Raw genomic sequence first — 16,813 nt, forward strand, 5'->3', positions numbered from 1 at the left:
ACAATGGAAATTGGAACACCATGTCGAGCAACAATCTCGCATACATACACATCGGCCAATTTCTCAGACGAGGAGTACTCCCAAATAGCTAGAAAGTGGGAACTCTTGGTCAGACGGTCCATAATAACCCATATCACATCTAATCCCCTAGCCGTCCAGGGTAATTTGGTGATGAAATCCATGGTGATCTGTTCCGATTTCGACATGGGAACCTCTAAAGGTTGAATCTTTCCATGCGGCCTCTGGTGCTTAGCCTTGACCATCTGATGGGTCAAGCACCTCTCAACATACCAGGCTATCTCCCTCTTTGCGCACGACCACTAGTAACTAAGTCTCAAATCCTGGTACATCTTGGTGGGTCTAGGGTGTATTGAGAATCTGGACTTATGTGCCTCCTCCATCACTATCTGCCTGACCCCACCAAAATCTTGTACCTAAACCCGACCTCACCCTTAAAAATCCACAACTATCGGTAAACAACTTGTCAATCTCACCCCTAATTCTCTCCTACTTCCAATGTTCCTTCTTGACACCTTCGGTCCGAGCCTCCCTATTCAAATCCAAAAGTTGGGAATCGATAGAAATAGTCATACATAAGCCCTTAACAGAAGAAATAGACTACATGTGACTTAAGGTATCAACGACAACATTCACTTTCCCCAGGTGGTATAGAATCTCGTAGTCATAATCCTTGACCACGTCAAGCCATCTATACTGCCTCATATTCAGATTCCGATGATCCATGCGATATCTTAGACGTTTGTGACCCATTTAGATGGTACACCGGAACCCATATAGATAGTGTCACCAAATCATGAGGGTACACACCACTTCCCCTAACTCTAGATCATGCGTCAGATACCGAACCACATGCGGCTTTAGCTGCCAAAAATCATACACAATAACTCTCCCTCGTTGTATAAGTACTGCCCCCAAACCAGTGATAGAAGCATCACAATAAACATCAAAATCATCCATACCCTCCAGAAGGGTCAACACCGGTGCCTCACATAACTTCTGTCTCAGCGTCTCGAGCACAACCTGTTGCTCAGGCCCCAGCGGAAATCCACGCCCTTCATCGTCAAACGAGTGAGAGGCATGGAAACCTTGGTGAATTTCCTGAATAAAACTTTGATAATACCTTGTTAGACCCAAAAAACTCCTTTATCTCAGAAGGAGACTTCAGAACCTCCCACTATATAACTACCTCAATCTTGGCCAAGTCGACCATTCTAGTTAACAAGGTGTCCCAAGAACTGGACCTCCCATAACAAAAATTACACTTTAGGAACATGGCATAAAACCTATCCCTCCTCAAAACTCGCAGGAGATCTTAAAAGTGCTCCTCATGTTGCTCCCTGGTCTTGGAATAGACCAGAATACCACTGATAAAAACAACGACCGAACGGTTGAGCATCCGCCTGCATACCCCATTCATCAAATCCATAAATTTCGTAGGCGCATTAGTGTGCCCAAACGGCATCATCATAAACTCGTTATAACCATAACATGTTCAGAGTGTTGTATTCTCCACATCCTCCTCCCTGAATCACATCTGGTGATACCCCGAACTCGAATCGATCTTGGAGAACCAAGATGCACCCTGCAACTGATCGAACAAGTCATCAATCTGGGGAAGTGGGTGATGGTTCTTCACGATCAACTTTTTTTGCTCCCGGTAATCAATACACATCCGATACGAACCATCCTTCTTTTTTACAAACAAAATTGGTGCTCCCTAGGGCTAACTTCTGTTAGAACAATGTTCTATCAGTATCATATGATTCTAAGCAAAATATAAGTAAGAACGTAATAAAGAACACAAGTATTGCACTGAATATGTCGAATGATTAATGCAAAATACCCCAGAAGAGCTCGATAAAGAACTTCAACTGTAGAGGTATATTAGGGTTACAAGAAACAATGTAATCAACTATTCTCTCTCTTTGCTATGCATACATGCATGCATATATTTATAATGAAACCCTAACAGTTTATCTAAATAAAAGGAAACTAATCTAGATAAACACGGATTGACAAGCCCAATCCGATTACAATACAAAAGGGCCTAAGACGCAACACCATAATTCTCAACAATCTCCCCCTTTGCGTATTTGGAGCAGAGACTTCAATTCCTTTTCACAACATAGGATCTCTTCACCGTTTCAAATATTCTCGGTATGATGGCCAGAATGTGATGTCTGAATGTAATGTACCACCGAAGCATATCAGTGAAGTTCTTCTTGTCTGCTGCTGAGTTCTGCTTGCATCGGTGAATGATGTTTATAATATGCTCCAGACAATCTATTGAAAACAAATGCTTGTCTACTAAAGCAAACAGAAACTTGTTCCTTTCACCTTTAGTGAACATAACCGTCAAATTTGTAGAATCGATCTGCCCTAACTCCATTTTATGCACATCACCAGGCTTGGAAGTAGGCTTGATGGTCGGTTTCTTGTTCATTACTTTTGCTATCTCCTGATCCATAGTAGCAAGCTCATGGATATAGGAGGCCAACATTCTTTTGAGATGCTTCAAAATCGGTTCATACTCCCTTTGATTTGAGAGAAGAATGTTGTATAGCAGAATCCAATCATAAGGATTCAGATTGGGAAGATCTGCCAAAGAAATGAAGTATTCTGTGTTCGCTGTTCCTCTGTTGATCTTGAAGTTTACATTGACAAACTTCCCAGATGGCGGTTGGTTTCAGTACTTTGATTTTCATAATTTTCTGTGCGCTCCATGTCAAGTACTGTGGTTGACCATACTTCAAATAAAAATCAATTAACTCTCTGTCAACCTTCAAGTTAGGATGAGGAACCTCAGCAGTGACATCAAAACAATGAAACGTAAAAGCCTTTCTCGTGATTGGCATGTCAAACTGTGAGTCCTTGGAATTTTCACAGTCGAATGATGCAATCGGTTCCAGCCAGTACATGGAAGGAAACTCAATCGCTTGATTGATGAGTGTGCCTCTGTCCCATTCTGGAAACAAAGTCTTTTTGCATTTAAGCGCATCCTTTTCCTCCTTATTCTTTCCTTCTTTTGCCTCTGCCTCTTGAGCTATCTTCATGGTTTCATCAAGCTCTTTTTCCTTCTTCTTTCTTTGAAGGGCTTCAGCGATGGTTTCATCAGTATCGGTATCACTGTCAACTTGAATTTTCTTACCAGAACCCGAAGCTAAATTAACCTTCGGTTCTGTTTTGAGCACACTCTCTTCTCCCCCTTGTCTTGGAAGAATGACCTTCTCCAAGACACCCTTCATTTCACTTAGAATGGTAATTGCAGGAAGGAGTTTGGCCTGGAGATGCTTCCGGATAGTCAATGTGAGGAAGGGATCATGAGTTTCGATAAGAGTAGTCAGGATGTTTTTCACATCACCGGCACAACTCTGAAGAATTGCCCGTTAAGTCTTCAACAAAGATATCTCTTATTCTGCCTGGGCCAGTTGAACCTTCTGAAGATCAATAGTCGCCTGGTGTTTGATTAGATCCTCCTTCAGGGTACTCTCTGCTGCAAGAGAAGCAAAACGAGAATCCAAGGATTGAAGAAAAGAAGTGGATTCTGTTTTGAGATTAGCACGGAGAGCTTCAAACTTTGTAGTTTCACTCTGAAGAGTGTGAGAAAAGGAGTCCACTGATGCTTGATATTTGGCCGCATTGACATCAGCATGTGCCTTAAGAGAATCAAGAACTATCTGAGTTGTGTGAACAACTTCAGAAACCTCTTTTGTGGCCTGTGAACACGAAGCAACTGATTTATCAATGGCTGTTGTGGATTGATCTAGAGCATCTGTGTATTGCTTGATGGCGGTTTCTATGAAATCTTTCAACACAACACCGCCATAAGCTTTGTTATCCGCAAGCAGGCTATCCAATTTCTCATTGATGTCCTGGATCTGTTGACTGGTGACAGGAGCATCAACATCATTGTCTGTTGGAATCCTGTATGGACTGTAATACAGGGAATCATAGTCCTCATCATCTCCACCAAGAGTAGCACCAGAAGTAGAGGATGGGGTTGGTGATGGAGGTATATTTATAACTGGTGTATCAATCACAGTAGTAGCCCCTGTATCAGATACATTGACTTTTATCGGGATTTGGAAAATGGTGGTAGGGATGGATTCGATGATAAGTGGAGTTGATATTGATGTAGTTGAGATAGGAACAGAAGAAATGATGGTTGAAGTGGGTAGAGAAGTTGGTTCAGTTATAATAGGTGGTATATCGATAGGAACAGAAAGTGGAACTTTCTGTTTCGGTGATGGAGGTGGGGTTGGAATTTTAGGAGACGGTGGAGGAGTGGGAAGTTTTGTAATTTTGGGAGATGCTGTTGGAGTTGGAATGTGAGTAATTTTAGGAGATGGTGGTGGAGGTTGAGACTTTGGAGGGGTTGGCTCTCTGGTGGAAACATGAGGATCTTCTATTTCTTCTTCCTGTTCTTTAACATTATCAGGTCCAGGAGAAGAGTCTCCCTTGGGCCTGTTAGCCATCTTCTTAAACTTCTTAGGTTTTGAACGAGAAGTTTCTTCTTCACCAGACTTTCTTTTCGAAGATTTTGGCTTACTCTCCTTCTTTTCTTCTTTTTCTTTCTTCACAACCCTTTTTCCTCTATTAGCAGGTTGATCCAAAGCATCCAAGGCAGCTTGTTGTTCTTCAGACAGAACCCTTGGACCAAGAGGAGATCTTTTGTTGTACTCAGCCATTACTCTGCTTTGTGCCGTAACACACCTGTACATGGATTCTGGAATCAATCCATAATGATGAGACTTACATGGATCAGAGATGATGATCTTTTTGGTTTGGAATGAGGCGATTGAGGCAAGAAGAACATTCTTCATCACAGGTATCTCCAGAGAATCCATAGCCTTCTTTGTAATTATCGTCCAGAAACGACCACAAGAAATTTCTGAGTGACGGGTCGTCGTGTTGAGACTCTGAAAAACTTGAGACCAGATAATTGAGCCATAATCTAAGTTGATTCCATTGTATAGACCATAGAGAATTGTGAGAAATCCTTTCCTCGTAGTATCGGAACCACCACATCGTTCCGCCAAACCCTTGATCAGCAAGGTCAGCAACCCATTCCATTGTGATGGTAGGCACGACTTCTTGACCTTGGCAATCGTCGTAAGAACATCAGTGTAGCCCATCTCATACATCATTGTGAAAAGCTGCGCTGTAGAGATGAAATCAGGCGAGATAATTGAAGAATCAACTGCAAGCCCTAAAAGCGAACAAAACTTCGCCTTCGAAACAGAGGCTTTCTTGTCATGTATCGTAAAGTAGATACAATCTTTGTTCTTGTCATAGGTTGCGGATGAATAAACTTGTGACAACAATGACATCGGAACTGCTTCTACCTTTGTTAGGGCCAACAACAGAGGTGAATACTTCAAACACTCCACAACGTGTAGCATATATGAATCATACAGGAATGGTGTCATTTCTATGATCATATTTTGATTGGGTTTGATTGTAAGTAGGGATGATGTTGCAGTTTGATCGTGTGCAGAGGATGAAGTCTCCATTGTTAAATGAAGAAGAAGATGAACAATGTTAACTTTTTAAGAGAGAGATGATTCTTGATTGGTAAGTGACGAATAACAAGATCACCCCTATTTATATCGTTGCCTAGAAAATCGTGATGATGAGGTAACTAAAACGTCGCCTGAAAAAGCGCGATTTGATAGTATGGTTTATCCCAGGAAAACGTCAGCACACGTGGGTTTGAAACGAATCAAACTCACGCACCTAAATCTTATCTTCGTATCGTTTGAAATTTCCTTTACCCTTGTTTGGTCACAACTGAAAACTAAAACCATATACCAAACATTAATAAGAATGTTGGAAAAATTAATTTTCGTGCATAAGGGTGTGAAAGATAAAGAAATAAAGCAAATGTGTATTGGATGTGAGTGATGTCCTTTTAGAAGACAGAAAGCAGAGGATTCCGGGCAAGAATCACTTCCTTCAAAGTCAAGAGAGACTTGAAGTGCTTGTGTGGTTTCCCAAGAAATACGATCAACTGTTTGTTAATAAACAATGAAAGGCTTCTTTTTGATCATAGGCTTTGGGTGGCTGTCCTCTAACCGAACATCAAGTTTCGACATAAAACCGATTGTTGGTAGAGGTACCTGTGAGACCGATGTGATCTATGGAACAGGTAGGTAGGATTTATTTTGTTAATGACTTGTAAGAAGCAGAAATCTCAAAAAAAATAAACTGGACCTTTTTGGGAAGAAATGTCTTGGCTTTAGACGATTTCATAAAAGATCATGCAAAATAAAAAGAGATTTCCATAGGTAACCAGTTACTGCTTGAGTATATCACTCACCGTCAATTCATTTTAGGTGTCGGATTTTGGGTTTCACTTAGAACGTGGTAATCGTATCCAAGATCATAAACACAGATGTTGTGTAACCATAAACCTCAGTGGCAAAGACCGAAAGTATCAAGGGTTACGTTAGTGAACTGAAGGTGGATGGAGAATATAAAGAGGTGGTTAAGAAACCGAATGTACCTTCTGCTAAATAAGCGTGACAAAGCAGAGAAACTCTTAACTCAAATGAGAAGAGTAAGGTAGCTCTAGACCGAGTGATGTGAAATAGCCTGATTTGGAAGAAACGATGGGTATCAATCGAATTATTAAGGCTTACTCAAGATCTTAGAGGCTTATGACAACATACAACAGCATGCTTCTAGGGACCCTTAACTAGGTTGTGTGAAAGTTGAAACATACCTGCTTTAAATCTATCGTTGGTTATACTTGTATTTACCTGTTAATACGGACACTAAACAAAACAAACAAGCAATTTGAAAGAAAGAAAATAATTTTTAAGTAAGTTTCTGAAAAAGAAATAAAAACAGAAATAAAAAATATTTTTGGATTTTTGGATTTTCTAAAAAAAATAAAATAAAGACAGAAATATAAAATATTTTTGGATTTTTGGATTTTCTGAAAATAAAATGTAGTAAAAAATAACAGAAAGACTTTAAATACAACTGAAACCTTATCTTATTGATGAGAGCAGCGAAATAAATTGATCATTCAATTTTCCTTTGTTCCGGAGAATTATGGAGCAGAGATAGACAGAGCAGTCTGTGCATTTTGGTTCCTTAAAAATCAAGAGCAGAGATAGACCGAGCGGTCTGTCCATTTCGGTTGTCTGAATTTTAAAGAGAGATTTGAGGATTCGGTACCGACTCTCCTTCCATCAAACCCAAACCTTGTAAGATTTTATTGAAAGTTGTTTCTGGTAAGGCTTTAGTAAAGATATCAGCCAGTTGATCAGCAGAACGAACAAAATGCACTTCTACGTTCCCGTCTTCAACATGATCCTTGATGAAATGATACCTAAGTGCAATATGCTTGGTTTTCGAATGTTGCACTGGATTATGACAAATCCTGATTGCACTTTCAGAATCACAGTAAAGAGGGATCTTTTTCATACTCAGCCCATAATCTCTTAACTGACTTTGAATCCAAACAAATTGAGAGGTACATGATGCGGCAGCAATATATTCAGCTTCTGCTGTGGATAAGGAAACACAGGTTTGTTTCTTTGATTGCCAACTGACAAGTTTTCCATCAAGGAATTGACATCCTCCGGTAGTGCTTTTCCTGTCCAGTCCACATCCTCCAAGATCAGCATCTGAAAAGGCTTGTATGAAGAATCCATATTTTTTAGGATACCAGAGACCGAGAGATGAAGTCCTCTTCAGATATCGAAAAATATTCTTCACGGAAAGCATGTGAGGTTCTCTTGGATTAGCTTGAAACCTGGCACAATAACAAACAGAGAACATGATATCTGGTCTACTAGCTGTTAGATACATAAGAGATCCTATCATTTGTCGATAAAGGGTTATGTCCACAGCCGGTTTCTCTAGTGATGGAGTTAGTTTGGTGCCGAATGCCATAGGAACCTTTACTTTTGAATCACCCTTCATTCCAAATTTAGTCAGCAAATTCTTGGTATATGCTTCCTGGTTTATGAAGATGCCTTCTGGTCCCTGTCTAATATTTAAGCCAAGAAAAAAGTTAATTGGACCCATTGCGCTCATTTCAAATTTAGTCTCCATCAACTTTCTGAATTCAGTAGTTAAGCGTGGATTCGTGGAGCCGAAGATGATATCATCGACATAAATCTGAACAATCATTAAGTGTTCGCCTTCTTTCTTTCGAAAGAAGGTTGGGTCAACCGAACCTTGTTTAAATTTTGACATTTTTAGAAATCGAGTAAGCGTTTCATACCAGGCTCTCGGTGCTTGCTTCAGCCCATAGACAGCTTTATCCAATACATAGCAATGATCAGGGTATTTTTCATTCACAAACCCAGGTGGCTGCTCAACATATACAGTTTCTTCTAATTCTCCATTTAGGAAAGCACATTTGACATCCATTTGGAAAACTTCGAAGTTCTTGTGGGCGGCATATGCTAGAAATATTCGAACAGATTCTAACCTTGCCACAGGAGCAAAGGTTTCTTCATAATCAATCCCTTCTTCTTGACAATAGCCTTTAACAACCAACCGAGCCTTGTTACGAATGACATTTCCTTCTTTGTCCAGCTTATTCCTAAACACCCATTTCAAGCCGACAACTGAGGCATCTTTCGGTGTAGGAATCAATCTCCAAACTCTGTTCCGTTCGAATTCATTGAGCTCATCCTGCATTGCTTGAACCCAATCAGAATGATCAAGTGCAGCATTTATGGTTTTTGGCTCTATTTTGGAGATAAACAAGTTAAACATACAAAATTCCACTTTAGAGAATAATGCTGTTTGTTTCGCCTTCACTTGAGATCTGGTAAGAACACTTTCGGACGATTCACCAATAATTTGCTCTTTGGGATGGTCTTTTGTCCATTTTGTTAGTGGAGGATAGCTTGGATCATATTCTGGATTTAGTTCTGCTTCAACTTCAATTTCAATATCTGACTGATTTCCTTCATTTTTGTCAGTTGAATTATCACTTATTTTCTCCCCCTCGACTGGCGAAGTGAAGCCTGTGTCTTCAGTAGAATCGACAGTGGGTATCTCCCCCTCGATTGGACTATCACCTGTTGATTTCGGTTCAGGTGTTTGAGTGGGAATTGAACTAGTAGAAATTGGGTCAGAATTGTGATTCTCCCCCTTAACAGGAACTTCAGATGTTTTACAAGTTGTAGAGTTCTCCCCCTGGAATGTTGAATTGGTATTTGAAGGACTAGATGATGGTTTAGGAGCAGGTGATTCAGTTTCCATTGATTTGGCTGCTTCATCTATTACTTTTTTCAAATTATCTACCTTGTTATCCGCTGCTGTTGCCTCCGAATGTATTGCCTTTTCTGGTTCATCAAATAACCGAATGTATTCATCAAACAGATTGGATATAGGAACCGAGACCTGCCCAGATTCTGGAAATATGTTTCCTGAAGTATCCTCTGTTCTTTGAATCTTCTTCATGTAATTGTCATCAAAGGTGACATAATAAGTTTCTTCAATTCGTTTGGAACGCTTGTTCAACACCCGATATGCTTTTGATGACAGAGAGTAACCCAGAAAGATCCCTTCATCGGTTTTAACATCAAACTTATTTCGGTTTTCTTTAGAATTAAAGATAAAGCATCTGGAACCAAAAATGTGGAAAAGCTTGACGTTCGGTTTCCGATTATTCAAGATCTCATATGGAGTTATCGAGAATCTTTTGTTGAGCAAGGACCGATTCTGAGTATAACAGGCAGCAGCAATGGCGTCAGCCCAAAAGTATAGAGGCAGAGAGGCATAACTGAGCATGGATCTCGCTGCTTCACACAGCGATCGGTTTCTTCTTTCAACAATCCCGTTTTGCTATGGTGTATAAGGGGCCGAAAAATTGTGTGTGATCCCCTTATCAGCCAGAAAGTCTTCAAACTCCTTGTTTTTGAATTCCAGCCCATTGTCACTTCTGATGTTTCTCACTATCTTCTTTAATTGAACTTCTACTTGTTTAATGAACATCTTCAGCTTGGGAGTTGCATCTGATTTCTGTTTAAGAAAGAAAACCCACGTGAAGCGTGAAAAATCATCGACAATAACCAGAATGTACTTACTTCCACCGATACTTTCTATAGCAGAAGGTCCACACAGATCGATATGCAACAGTTCAAGAGCTTCCACTATCTTTGTATTTATGCGTGTAGGGTGGCTCTTTCTGCTCTGTTTACCCATTTCACATGCTGCACATAAATGCTCCTTGTCGAACTTGAGAAGAGGAAGACCTCGAACGTGATCACCAATTACCAATTTGTTGATATCTTTAAAGTTCAGGTGAGATAAACGTCGATGCCAGAGCCAACTTTCATCAGAGCTTGCCTTTGATAGTAGATAGATAGCTGGTGTCCCTCGAATAGGATTAAGATTCAGAGGATACATTTCTCCTTTTCGTGCAGATTTCAGCAGAACTTCTTGGTTTGTTTTTCTATTATCTCTGAGCCTACATCATCAAATGATACTTTTAGACCTGTTCCCACAACTAATTGCGAGACACTGATAAGGTTGTGCTGCAATCCCTCTACATAAGCCACCTTTCTGATAGAGAAGTCTCCATTAGTTATCATCCCATATCCTTTGATTGTGCCGTAAGAGTTGTTTCCAAACTTTACTGATCCACCATCCTTTAGAGACCGAAATTCCCTTAATTCCTCCTTTCTTCCTGTCATGTGACGCGAGCAGCCACTGTCAATATACCATTCGTCGTCAAACTGCTCGTCACTTATTACCTGCAAATTCAAGCAGATTTAGGAACCCAAAGTTTCTTGGGTCCTGGTAAGTTTTTCACAAAGAAGGGAATAACAATAGAAGCATCAACTAAATAAGTTCGTTTAACAAGAGTTGTTTGATCTTTTCTTTTGATCGTAAACACTTTGATTTTAGTTTTATCTTCTTTGAATTTTAATTTATTGTCATTAGATGGTTTCGTGTTTTTCATTTGATTCTTAGGTTGTGGGGGGGGGGGGGATCTCTTCTTTTTATTCTCAGATACCAGTTTTCCTTTTCCTTTGATGTCCTTAGAGGAATTTGTTTCATTTTGGGACCTGGAGGATCCATTTCTGGAATTGGAACCGAAACTGGTGTTAGAACCGAATCTGGATTGAGGACCGAACTTGGGTTGAGGACCGAACTTGGGTCCAGAACCGAGACTTGACTTTCGGTTTTGGGATTTGGAATAATAGGAATTAGGACTGAAATTTTCCTTTGACTTTTCCTTTCCTTTATCCATGGGTTCTTTCCTATGAGGATTATAGTTAGGATTTTGAGAATTCCAATGCCTTTTACGTTCATTCAGATTCGAGGCATATCTTTGATTTCTAAGTCTTTTCTGTTCAGCTAGCTCCTTCTGAGACTTGTGAATATTGAAGCTGGCCTTTGGTTTCTCTGTCTGAGTTGCATTTGTTTTATCTTCCATTCTAGTTTAGGTGCTTTCCTTAGTTTGAGCTTCCCTTGCTTCCTGTTTCTTGAGTGGACTTTTCGATTCTTTCCTCTCGATTGGAACATCAGGTTGCATCAATGGTTCTTCCGGAACATCTTTAGTTCCGCTTGTGCTGGGAATATCAAAACTGGATGGTTTATTGATGGGTTCTGGTATGTATCGTCCTTTGACTCTCCATGTGGTTTTCTCAGACAGACCCACAGTTTCATCTGCATTGTCAATGGGAGCAGACCAGAAGTAGTCTTCGCAACCTTCAACGTTATCCTCGTTAACTATTATTTTTAATTCTGCTGTCTGTCTTTGAGTGACTCCAGTCACAGCATAAACTTGGTTTGGCACGGTCTGTACCTTCTGATAGACCAAGGCCTTTTCTTTGAGTTTCGGTTTCTATTCCTTTGACAAATGCGCAAACTCAACTGAATTTTCTGAAATAAGAGGTTTTTCGCTCTTGGTTTCATTGTTCACAAACTTAGAACAGTCAACAACATCCTCTACTGAGATTTCACTCATTTCACTCTCGGTTTCAAATTCAGAAGAATTATCTACATTTATTTTATTATCCTTGACAATTTTGGCATTTGATTCATCGAATGTTTGTATAGTTTCGGTTTTGATTTTTAGCCTGTCATTTTCATCTAAGATATCTTTTAACATGCTTTTATGTTCCTTAGAGTCGATGAAAGCTGCTATCTTATCTAAACCTAGCCTATATGACATGGATGTTTCATCAGAGGATACTTCTGATTCACATTCTGCTATAACATCATCTTCTTTAAATTCAAGAAAAGGCAATATCATTTTATGTATTTTCTTTCCAATTTCGCAATTAAGATGTAATTGAGCAATATTAGTATAAAGACGCTTAGCTATTAAACAGAAAACATTTCTTTGTTTTAACAATCTTAAATTGTCTCTTTGCAAATAAATACTTTCGTCCTTAGCCCTAACTAATTCTGCTTCCTTCTGCTCAATCCAGATTCTTCTTTCCTCACTTTTTGATGACACCCTGCCGAGTTGGTCAGTTAGATTAGAGTTTGCCAAGCGGGTTTGCATGAGGCTACTACTTAGGTTGGAAAATTTAAAGTTTAGTTCATTTAATTCTTCTAGATATTCAGTTTTGGAAATTTTAAGAGATTCAAGGATAGAATGTAGCTTTTTGATCAGTCAATCGCAGTCGTTGATCTTCTCACTCACCGGTTTGGCTGCAAAGCACTTGTTCTCAGTCATGTTCGGTTCTGTGTCTGCACTTTCGGTTGATGGACCAGTTGTGACGACAAAGCATTTTCCACCAGAACCTGCATTATTTGCCAGAAACGCCTTTCCATGAGTGGGTCTTCTAACCTCTTCATCTTCAGAGTCTGTTGACCAGACTTCCACACCACCGAACTCATCTTCACCTGCATTTTCTTGTACAATTAGTGCATTCATTGAGCTGTTGGAAGCCTTTTTCTTCTTGACTTCTTCAAGCTTACGCATGTAATACGCTTCATCATCTTCACCCTCTCTCTTCTCAACCATCTTTCTCAACATGTAATCTTTGGCAAAGTGGTTCTTGCCGTGACAATAGTTGCAGTCGAATCTAGAGTCTCCTGCAAGCTTGTTTTCCTTTTTCTCTTCCACCTTTTGAGAAGAGACTTTCAGTTCCTCTTTTGCTTTCTCAGAGCTATAACTTCCCTGCCAGTTTTGGTTCTTATTGGTGGGAAATTTTCTTCTTGCAAATTTCTTTGGATTTGTTATCATTAGAGCGTACTCTTCACTCGTAAGATCACATTCTGACATGTCTGACTCTTCTTCTTCCTCAACAATGCTTTTTCCTTTAGAGATAAGAGCCAGAGATCCCACGCCAGAGAACCCTTTCGCCTCCTTGGTTACAACACTTTCATGTGACTTTAGTATACCAACTAGTTTCGCCAGTGAGTAGGATTTGAATTGTTCATGCGCCTTCACAGTGGAAACTACAGCCATCCATTCTGGTCTTAGACCGTTCATGAATGTAACTTTATGTTTGATCAGCTTCCTCTCAATTCCGTGCTTGATCATCTTACTTAGAAGATGGTTGAACCGATCAAAGGTCTGAATGAGTTTCTCTTCAGGTTTCTGTTCAAAAACTCCAAATTCTGACAGCAACAGAGTTTGAATGGAGTGTTCCAGATCTTCATCGGTGGAGTAGAGTTCCTTCAACCTATCCCATATATCCTTAGTATTTGTGCATGAGCCTACAAGCCTAAAAGTGTCAGATTGTAGGGCGAATCTTATCATTCGCATGGCTTTGACATTACACATGAGCTTATCCTTCTCATCCTGTGGCATCTTCTGAACATCTGTCACCAACTTGTTGTAATCCTTCTGTTTCTTGACGATTGTGTTTGTCTCTGAATGCACAAACGGTCCAAGAATGATAGCTTCCCAGATGAGATAGCCATTATCCTCAGATCCGACCACGTAATCTTCAAAGTGATGAGCCCATACTTCGTAGTCTTGAGTATAGAGTATGGGAACTCTAGTTGTTGATCCGATGCTGTTTGAGATGTTAATTGGGTTTGTATGCGTATCGTCGTGAGACATGGTGAGCTGCTAGAATCTTACCTGTAAACTTGAGATTAGGGTTTTATCAAAAACCTAGTAGTCGTTGTTAAGAAGACAACAGCTTCGATAAAAGCGGAAACCCTAAATATTTGAGAATACAGAAGAAGAGTGTATTGATCACACAATCTCATGCTCTGATACCAATTGTTAGAACAATGTTCTATCAGGATCGTATGATTCTAAGCAAAATATAAGTAAGAACGTAATAAAGAACACAAGTATTGCATTGAATATGTCGAATGATTAATGCAAAATACCCAAGAAGAGCTCGATAAAGAACTTCAACTGTAGAGGTATATTAGGGTTACAAGAAACAATGTAATCGACTATTCTCTCTCTTTGCTACGCATACATGCATGCATATATTTATAATGAAACCCTAACAGTTTATCTAAATAAAAGGAAACTAATCTAGATAAACACGGATTGACAAGCCCAATCCGATTACAATACAAAAGGGCCTAAAACGCAACACCATAATTCTCAACAACTTCTCGGTCAGATAAACTGCTTGCCTAAAAGCTCCTGAAGCTGAGAGGACAAATCTTGCATCTCTGGTGGATTTTATATGGTACGTACCTTAGCAATCAGCGATGCACCAGAGATCATATCGATCCTGAACTCTATTTGCCTCACGGGAGGCACACTGGGCAATTCCTCCAAAAATACATATGGAAACTCTTTGACTACATCCACATCTAAAACTGAAACCGCCTTCTCTACCCGAGTGTCAACCACATACACATGATAGCCCGTACACCCATGTTTCACATACTATTGAGACCTGCTAGCAGAACAAAAGGCTGATCCAACCCTGGTACCCTCGCTATAAATAGTCAGTTCTCCCCCATTTGGGTTTCAAACCACTACCCGTTGTCCCTCACAATCTATCATGGCACCAAACCTACCCACCCAGTCCATCCCTACTATCATGCATACATCCCCCATAGGTATAGGGATCAAATCAATTGGGTAAGACACCACGAAAATCTCCAAGGTACAATCACAAAAATGCTCTATGAAGCAACTGATGGGTTTTGAGCATTCTAACACTTCCTAAGTGTACATGCAACCCTAATAACCTTGAATCTATGTTTTCTCTATATACATGCAAATTTCTTTTCAAGGTTATTTCCTAACTAGCATGGCATGGGGAATATATGAAACATAAAAACTAGTAGAAATACATACCTTGTTGTTGCTTGGATTCCTTCAAGACTTTGTGAGCCTAGTACCCCAAATGTTGTGCTTCAAATGCTTCACACAACACCACAAAACTTGGAATAACTTGAGAGAATACTTCTTGCACTCAAAATCGGTTATGCCCTCTCTAGTAACACTGGGTCCCCATTTTGATCCCCATTTTGCTAGCAAAAGGGTTCCTTTTATAGTGGTGTCACAATTAGGGTTTCATTAAGAAGACCCATAATTGTCATGACTCTTCATTTCTCATGACCCATGGGTTTGTAACTCCCATGGACTATCCATGGAGCTCCAAATGGTTACATCCATAACCCATAAACCATGGATCATTAATCCACCATAAAAGAATTGATGATTGTCATAATCAACCCTATATATTTAATTAGTCTCACTTTGATCACCAAATTAATACTAGATTAATACTTGATCAATACTAATTAAATAACACTATTATTAATATATTAGAACTTATAATATATTAATAATCATAAGTGCCTTATTCTTATATTTAGTCTATCCAAGTATTGCAATGCCATGCAACCCAAATGGACCATGCCGGGTCGGGTCAAGTTCATACCAAATAAAGTTATGGACTTAGAAACTATATCCAACAGTCTCCCACTTGGATAAGTCTAATAACTATATTTGCAAATATGACTTCAAAATCCGACTAGCAATCGTAGCTCTTTCAAAGTCTCTCGGAACTGAGATGATGATGATACACCATTTAAGATAAGTGATCATATAATCCTCTGCTCTCATGATATCAGCCGGACAAACACATGGAACATGGTCTTACTTATTGTCCAGCATTTGTTTCTCGATCTCTGATTTGTTTCGACATAGAACTAAATTGAACACATCAATTAGGTTCTGACCGGGCCCGGTACATAGGTCAAAACCAAATCATCGAGGGGCCCAAATATCGCTTCTATTTCTAGAAGGAACAGATAAACTTCGACTGATATGCTTGTACTAACTACTTGTTGAATTATTCAACAAAGGCATGTTTTATAACATCGAGTTACCAATGCGTTTTCGTACAATCAATGAATAGCCAACTCATAGTTAACAACTCATATCTCTAGGTTTGAAGATTTATATGATATTACCGTCTCACGATCACTCGAGATAAATTCCATGAAGTGATGCAAGTGAGCGTGGGTTGAATCCAATACTCAACCCTTATGAGTACTCATGAATGTTGTAACAACCATTGCATTGTCTAAAGCACTTTAGACAAATCATACAAGCCAAATTCATGACAGTCTTGATTCATATCTACTTCCAACATATGACTGACTGTGGATGGTTTGAATAATATGATATATATACCATAACATAATTATTCTGGAAGTCAAAACATGCAAAGTGAAACACAAGAATAATACTAATCTTATATGGCCCCAACACTTTGAGTGTAAATAAAAACACCTTTTATTTAAGCACTATATTGATTACTCATTATTTATGTTTCGATTAATCAACTTTATGCTTGAATTAAAACATTAGTTGTCCCATGCTCCAAGCATGTACACTATGTTTTTCCAAACAACAATTATGTCA

General features: G+C 39.4%; 1 protein-coding gene across 1 annotated transcript; it reads right to left on the reverse strand.

Annotated features, from left to right (window-relative positions):
- Positions 1-5,805: 5,805 nt before the first annotated feature.
- LOC145060422 (uncharacterized) lies at positions 5,806-10,401 on the reverse strand. The gene is made up of 4 exons (XM_079008091.1): positions 10,080-10,401; positions 8,773-9,557; positions 8,471-8,676; positions 5,806-5,818 (listed from the first exon to the last, which is right to left on the reverse strand). The coding sequence occupies exons 1-4, from the start codon at positions 10,399-10,401 to the stop codon at positions 5,806-5,808; spliced, it is 1,326 nt and encodes a 441-aa protein (XP_078864217.1).
- Between the last annotated feature and the right edge of the window lie 6,412 nt (positions 10,402-16,813).

Source organism: Lactuca serriola, chromosome 6, assembly GCF_051521515.1.
Source record: "Lactuca serriola cultivar US96UC23 chromosome 6, Lser_US96UC23_V15, whole genome shotgun sequence".
In the NCBI taxonomy this organism is placed as follows: Eukaryota; Viridiplantae; Streptophyta; class Magnoliopsida; order Asterales; family Asteraceae; genus Lactuca; species Lactuca serriola.